Genomic DNA, 8,168 nt, shown 5'->3' with positions numbered 1-8,168 from the left:
ACTGTCCAAAAATTTTTTCCCAGTCTGTAGGTTCTCTTTTGACTCTTTTGGTGAAGTCTTTTGAAGAGCATAGGTGTTTGATTTTTAGAAGATCCCATTTATCTAGTTTATCTGTTGGGTTTTGTGTGTTGATGGTTGTGGTTTGTATCCTGTTAATGAGTGCTATACTTTTAACCACTGAGTTGGTCGATCTCTCAACAACTGAGCTGCCCAGGCCCAGCCACTCACTGCCACTTGTACTCATCATTAACAATAAAATGCAACATTTCCTCTATTTTAAGATTCACAGTTTTTTCACGTTTTAATACGTCTGAAATCTAGCTGCATCTTATAACATATGTTGAAAGAAACGTGTGGGGTGCAGGCAGAGGAGTAAGTCGTGCTGTTCAAGGGTGCATTTACCTGAACAGGTGTGGATTTACTTTAATTACCACCTCAGCTAAGTTTTCTGAAAATGTAACATTAAATGCAGTTGAATTTTAACTTAAATTAAGATCCCTAATATTATTTCAGGAACCCCCATGGCACAATGGTTAAGCACTCAGCTACTAGCTGAAAGGTCAGCGGTTGGAACCCACCAGCTACTCCATGAGAGAAAAGGCCTGGCAATGTCCTCCAGTAAAGATTTACAGCCTAGGAAACCCTATGAGGCAGTTCTATTCTCTCCTATAAAGTCGCTGTGAGTTGGAATTGACTTGACGGCACATAACAACAATATTATTTCAAATGCATTCAAAAAACTAATGCAACATTGAAAGGAAACACTATTCTGCATGCACAAGATTGCCTGTCACAAACAGGCAATCTAATCAAAGGGAGTAGAAATCACCATATCTCCAAAACAGATCACAGAATTTTCAAAGTTGAAGAGATTGAAGTGACTAATTCATACATCATAAAGGACTCTCAGTCAAATGATGAACATCTAATTGTCAGAAGCTTCCAGCTGACTTTCAAGAGAAGCTATTTATCTTCCAGCAATACGTGATTAAGAGGAAATAAAACTATGGTTTACCCAAGGAGAAGATGCAGACCAAATCCCACTCTTCTTTGATAAGGCTCAAAATTACACTGCCAACCTTAAAGCTACTAAACGAATCAAGATCACGAGTAATCTGCTTTATGAAAAGCATCACGTAACTCTGAAGCTACACATGATTTCTGAGAACCAGTGAGATACAGAACTTTATTAATGTGAAAAATACCCAAACTCCAAACTCTGGTTATACAAAACAGCAACTCATATGTAAGCATACGAGTAAATGAGTGTCACTACAGACAAATTTTTAAGTATGCATATTTAATCTCATGTTTCTCTGTTTCTGGAAAGATGCAATTAACTCAGTGGCATATTTTACCATTACCAAAGGCAAAATTGATACCATTACCATTATCAAATGTTCCCTGGGTAGCACAAACAGTTTATGCTTGACTACTAACCTAAAGGTTGGCAGTTCAAACCCACCAAGCAGCACCACAGAAGAAAGACTTGGTGATCTGCTTCCGTACAGATTACAACCAAGAAAATCCTATAGAGCAGTCCTATTCTGTAACACGTGGGGTTACCATGAGTCGGAATCAACTTGACAGCAATGTTTTTTTTTAACATTATGAATGGTGCCTCAAAATAAAGGAATATTGTAATAACAATGATGAGCGCCATTTATTGAGCACCTGCCAAACACTATATTTGATGTTTTACATCCATTATCTCTAATGCTTTTCCAGTCAGTTGGCCAGGTAGCTGTCTTCCAAATTTCTTGGCATAGATGAGTGAGCACCTCCAGTGCTATATCTGTTTGTTGAAACATCTCAGTTGGTATTCCATCAATTCCTGGAGCCTTGTTTTTTGCCAATGTCTTCAGTGCAGCTTGGACTTCTTCCTTCAGTACCATCGGTTCTTGATCACATGCTACCTCTTGAAATGACTGAACGTCGACCAGTTCTTTTTAGTAGAGTGACTCTCGTATTCCTTCCATCTTTTTTTGATGGTTCCAGTGTCGTTCAGTATTTTGAGCACAGAATCCTTCAATACTGCAACTCAAGGCTTGAACTTTTTCTTCAGTTCTTTCAGCTTGAGAAATGCTGAGCATGTTCTTGCCTTTTGGTTTTCTAACTCCAGGTCTTTGCACATGTCATTGTAATACTTTGTCTTCTCGAGCCGCCCTTTGAAATCTTCTGTTCAGCTCTTTTACTTCAACATTTCTTCCTTTCACTTTAGCTACTCTACGTTCAAGAGCAAGTTTCAGTCTCTTCTGACATCCATTTTGGTCTTTTCTTGTCTTTTTAATGACCTCTTGTTTTCTTCATGTATGATATCCTTGATGTCATTCCGTAACTCTTCTGGTCTTCGGTCATTAATGTTCAATGCGTCAAATATATTCTTGAGATGGTTTCTAAATTCAAGCGGGATATACTCAAGTTTGTACTTTGGCTCTGGTGGATTTGTTTTAATTTTCTTCAGGGTCATCTGGAACTTGCATATGAGCAACTGATTGTTCTGAAGTCGGCCCATGGCCTTGTTCTGACTGACGATATCGAGCTTTTCCATCATCTCTTTCCACAGATGTAGTTGATCTCATTCTTGTGTATTCTATCCAGCGAGGTCCACACGTATAGTCTCCATTTATGTTGTTGAAAAAAAGTATTTGCAATGAAGAAGTCATTGGTCTTGCAAAATTCTATCATGTGGTCTTCGGCGTCATTTCTATAACCAAGGCCATATTTTCCAACTACCAATCCCTCTTCTTTGATTCCAACTTTCAAATTCCAATCACCAGTAATTATTAATGCATCTTGATTACAAGTTTGATCAATTTCAGACTGCAGAAGTTGGTAAAAATCTTCAATTTCCTCATCTTTGGCATCTGTGGTTGTTGTGTATGTTTGAATAATAGTCATATTAATTGATCTTTCTTGTAGACATATGGATATTATCCCACCACTGACAGCATTGTACTTCATGATAGATCTTGAAATGTTCTTTTTGATGATGAATGCAACACCATTCCTCTTCAATTTGTCATTGCTGGCATAGTAGACCATATTATGGTTCAATTCAAAATGACCAGTACCAGTCCATTTCAGCTCACTAATGCCTAGGATATCGATGTTTATGCCTTCCATTTCATTTTTGATGATTTCCAATTTTTCTAGATTCATACTTCATACATTCCACATTCCTATTATTAATGGATGTTTACAGTTGTTTCTTCTCATTTTGAGTCATGCCACATCAGCAAGTGAAGGCCCCGAAAGCTTGACTGCATCCACATCATTAAGGCTGGCTCTTCTTTGAGGAGGCAGCTCTTCCCCAGTCATATTTTGAGTTCCCTCCAACCTGAGGGGCTCATCTTCCAGCACTATACCAGACAATGTTCTGCTGCTATTCATAAGGTTTTCACTGGCTAATTTTTTTCAGAAGTAGACTGCCAGCCCTGTCTTCCTAGTCTGTCTTAGTCTAGAAGCTCAGCTGAAACCTGTCCACCATGGATGACCCTGCTCGTATTTGAATACCAGTGGCATAGCATCCAGCATCACAGCAACATGCAAGCGCCCACTGTATGATAGCCTGACAGACCTGGCCAATGGACTGGAAGAGACCCATATTTGTGCCTATTCCAAAGAAAGGATACAGAAATTATCAAACAATATAAATAATATCACACACAAGTAAAATTTTGCTGAAGATCATTCAAAAGCAGTTACAGCAGTACATCAACAGGGAACTGCCAGAAATTCAAGCCAGAATCAGAAGAGGATGTGGAACAAGATATATCATTGCTGATATCAGATGGATCTTGGCTGAAAGCAGAGAATATCAGAAAGATGTTTACCTGTGTTTCATTGACTATGCAAAGGCATTCAACTGTGTGAGTCATAAAAAATTACGGATAATAGATTGCGAAGAATGGGAATTCCAGAACACTTAATTGTACTCATGAGGAACCTGTACATAGATCAAGAGGCAGTGGTTCAGACAGAACAAGGGGATACTGCACGGTTTAAAGTCAGGAAAGGTGTGCATTAGGGTTGTATCCTTTCACCATACATTTAAGGAAACCAAGGTTCAAAGAGACCAGTGACTTGTCAAAGTCACACTGCCAGTAAGCAGTCAAGCTTACTGGAAAACCAGGACTGCCTGAGTCCAAAGCCCAAGTGTCTTCCAGGGCCACTATAATGCCTCTCCCTACTAACAACCACCGTTCCCACCCCTACTCCAGCACAGCGAGCACAAGTAAGTCTTCACTTGAGGAAAACTTAGTAGGATCTCGCTGTAGGATGGGCCAGCATGAATTCAAGAAAGCAGGTCCCTCCTTCTCAACCCAAACACGCCCAAATTGATCCAAATCCTGCTGTTTATATGACTGTGTTTCCATTTTCTCAATCTGCACTTGAAGACATGCTCACACAGCCCCCTAACTGACCAGCAGCCCCAAAATTCACACAATTAACCGACTGGCTCATTCTTTCAAATTGTCACCAATTTAGCAGCACAGACCAGAGAAGACACTAAAGGCTTTGGAAGAAGCAATGGGTTCCCCTCAGTTTCTAAGTTCAGGTATGAAGGGGCCTATGGCATAGCCAGAGGCATTTTGTTCCCCTGAGGTTCTGTTTCACATCAAGGTTAATAGAAGCAGAGGCCTCTCTGAGCCTATGGTAGAGTCCAGTTTTTTGTGCCAGCCGTCTTCTGGGGATCCATCTGAAGTCTCAGGGCATCCCACAGTTTTAATAAACAACACCTTTTCTTCTTGACCAAATGTCTCCAGGATGACAGTCAGGGGTTTGTGAATTTCACCCCATCATCTGTACACGTGCCTCTGATGTAAAACCCTTTTCAACGGCCATCACAAGCTTGGGCACTTAGAGTGGATAAAGACAATTTAAGAAACATTCATTGAGCATCTCTGTGGATACAGAGGCAAATAAGATGTGGTCCCTACCATCAGGGAACTTACAATTCAGTGGGAGAGGTAAAACTGGCTCAGAACTAACTACAATAAAAAACTGAACAAAGTGAATGATATCCTGGAACAAGGAACTCTGGAGGTACAATGGTTAGGCACTGAAAGGTTGGTGGTTCAAATCCACTCAGTAGCTCCGTGGGAGAAAGACCCAGTGATCTGCTTCCATAAAGATTACAGCCAAGAAAACCCTGTGGGGCAGTTCTACTGTCACATGTGGTCACTATGAGTCAAAAATTGACTTGACAGCACCTAACAACAGCAATATCCTGGAATATAGAAGGGCAGGAATTAATTTCTGATGCAGGGTCAATCATAATCTGTTAACGCTGACTGAGTGCCCACTAGGTACCAGGTACTATACCAAGCCTTTTACATATATTATCCCATTTAATCCCCACAGCTACCCTGTGAAATATGTCCTATTACTATCCTCACTTTACTAATGAGTAAACAGACAGAGTAAAAGTACCTTGCCCAAGGCCAAGTTACTAATATATGAATATCAGAGATGACATTTGGACCCTATTAAACCAAAAACCCATTGCCGTCGAGTTGATTCCGACTCATAGCGACCCTATAGGACAGAGTAGAACTGTCCCATAGGGTTTCCAAGGAGCAGCTGGTGGATTCAAACTGCTGACCTTTTGGTTAGCAGCCAAGCTCTTAAACACTGTGCCACCAAGGCTCCTCGACCCTGCTAGCTAGCACCTAATCTTGTTATTTTTAGTATAATAGACTACATCTCCTGGAGTAAAGAAATTCTTCCTAGTAGAAGGGGAATCTGAACTGATTTGGAATTCAATAGTTGAAGATGGGAGGGGAGAATGATCCAAGCAGAGGGGACAATGAGAGGGAAGGCCTGTAGGTAATACATATCAACACTCACAGGTCAGCTAAAGCAAAAGGAAGAAGTCAAGCTTCCAGCACAAAGGAAAAGGTGTGTGGTTGGTGAGTTAGGGGCCTGGGTGTCCGGACACCTGGATTCTAGTCCTGGGTTGGCCACTGACTGTTGAACCTTCAGCAGTCCCTACTCCCTCTCTGAACCTCAGTTTCCTCATCAGTAAAATGAGGGAATAGGAATAGACATTCTCAAAAGGCTCGCTCTGGCTGAAATGCTTGATGATATCCATTCACGAGACACCATGCAGGACAGTGGTTAAGACTTCGTGACAGTGAGACCCCAGTTCTGCCAGTGACCAGCTGAGTGACTTGGGCAAGTTAACTGACTCCTCTGAATCTCCGTTTCTTCATCTGTAATATGGGGACAGTAGTAATGGCTGCTTCATAGGGCTGTGGGAAGGTTAAATGAAATGAAGAACATAAAGTGCTCTGCACTGTTGTTGGCAAACTATAAATGTTTAGTAAATGGAGACAGCTTTGTCGTTGTCAAAATCATCACCATTATTTCTTTCAGGAGTCCAGAACACAAATGTAGTGGCCATGGTCAAGAAGGCATTGCTTTTAGTTTAAAGGGACAAGAAATAAGCTCTGGGACCAAAAAAAGAGAGAAAGTCTCACTGAACCACAAGTCCCTCCCATGCCCACGTCACAAGGCTCCTGTTTCACCACAGCCAGCCAGCCATACCTTCTCTTCTGAAGAAACAGTCAGCTTGTCACTGGATATCAAGCTGCACACCTGGTCCAGACTTAGGCTAAGGAATTCTTCCCCCAGCATCACCTCTGGAAAGTGCTGCTCTGTTCCAAAAAAGAAGAAGTTAAGAAAATAAAGTTATAACACACTCCTGCCCTTCTATGAACCAATGCCACAACATCTGTGGGATTCAGAGTGGGATCCCGCTAGAGACAGAGAGCGAGGGAGAGAGAGAGCATGCATCCCAGCCGGTGGTAAACAAGCAGTGAAAGCATCACCCTTGTGTGTGGTCCTCCATCCTGAACATCAACACGGATGAAAATGGGGCAGAGAGAACTGGGGCTATATTTTTTTTCATGCTCCAAAAGATTAATAATGGCATTGCAGAAAACCCTTACTGGGACCTGCCTACTTAACTGAACTCATTTCCCCTCCAGGCGTGAGCTGGTAGAACTGTAGATGGTGCCCCCTGCAGCACAGCCAAACAAAAGTGGGTCAAGACTGCTGTGTAGTCAGAAGTCTCTGGGGTTTCTGGTAGGAAGTCAACATTAGAAGGCTGGAAGACAGAATCATCCTTTCTTGCCCAAAGTAAAGCCTACCATAGCAAATCTCTGGTTCACAAGGAAGCTCAACCAAGCATCTGCCCAGCTGTGGCAGCAACACTACTGGTCCCACCACCGCTGGGAACACGGCAGCCAGGCCTGCGAAGGCTGTAAGATGGAGAATTTGGGGGCAGCTAGAACAAGATTGAAGTACCTGGGTGGTGCAAATACTTAATGTGCTCAGCAGCTAACCAAAAGGTTGAAGGTTCAAGTCTATCCAGAATCACCTTGGAAGAAAGGTCTGGCAATCTACTCCTGAAAAATCAGCCATTGAAAACCTTATGAAGCACAGTGCTGACATATGGGATCACCATGAGTCAGAATCGACTCAATGGCAACAGGTTTTTTAGAACAAGAATGAACCCACCTCAGGCTGCTGCTGACCACAGGTCTGAGGTCCACACAAGGGAAATGCCAGGGCCAGCTCCTACCCTGATACTTCCTGGGCCACAGTCCTACTGTGAAATGTCAGTGAAAGTGTAACTACTTGAGAAATAAGGGACCTAGATTCAAATCCTAACTTTGCCATTTCCAAGCTACTTCCTTGGGCCAATGGCATCACCTCCCAGCACCTGGCTATCCTCTCCTGTAAAATAGGAATAACACCACCAACCTTGTCTCTCTCCCATGCTCTGATGAGAAAAGACCTTTGAAAGTGTTTTGCAAGCTATTCCAACGTGAGCCAGCTCAAGGGTTGACAATTCCTGGTGCAGCAGGCTCTGGAGATCATGGGACCCTTCTTCATCTGCCCCAGACCTTGCTCCTTTCTCAGTTCTCTCACAGCCCTGCCTAATCTCCTTGAGGAGCATTTGGACCCCTTTCCTTCCAGGCTCTGTGTCTTCCCTCTTTCTTCTTTCATGGCCTCTCTCTGGCCCAGTAGACTCTTGGACAACTCTAAGGGGCCATTCCTTCCACTTCCTCCTGAGGGTTACCCCTAAATGGTCTGGTGGCCTCTCAGTGAGACTCAGGGCCCTTCCATCCCTGGGAGACTGCTGAAACATCTACTCT

The 8,168-nt window shown here is 42.6% G+C and overlaps 1 protein-coding gene across 1 annotated transcript in view; it reads right to left on the bottom strand.

Annotated features, from left to right (window-relative positions):
• KLHL3 (kelch like family member 3) overlaps nucleotides 1-8,168 on the bottom strand; it is a 119,007-nt gene that overhangs the window by 53,343 nt on the left and 57,496 nt on the right. The window contains exon 6 of the mRNA XM_004384689.1: nucleotides 6,553-6,662. Coding sequence (XP_004384746.1) covers nucleotides 6,553-6,662 — 110 coding nt within the window. The remainder of the gene's footprint in view (nucleotides 1-6,552; nucleotides 6,663-8,168) is intronic.

This window comes from Trichechus manatus, unplaced genomic scaffold, assembly GCF_000243295.1.
Source record: "Trichechus manatus latirostris isolate Lorelei unplaced genomic scaffold, TriManLat1.0 scaffold00127, whole genome shotgun sequence".
In the NCBI taxonomy this organism is placed as follows: domain Eukaryota; kingdom Metazoa; phylum Chordata; class Mammalia; order Sirenia; family Trichechidae; genus Trichechus; species Trichechus manatus.
The sequence above is the reverse complement of the archived record's forward strand: the minus strand, read 5'-3'. Positions and strand labels throughout refer to the sequence as shown.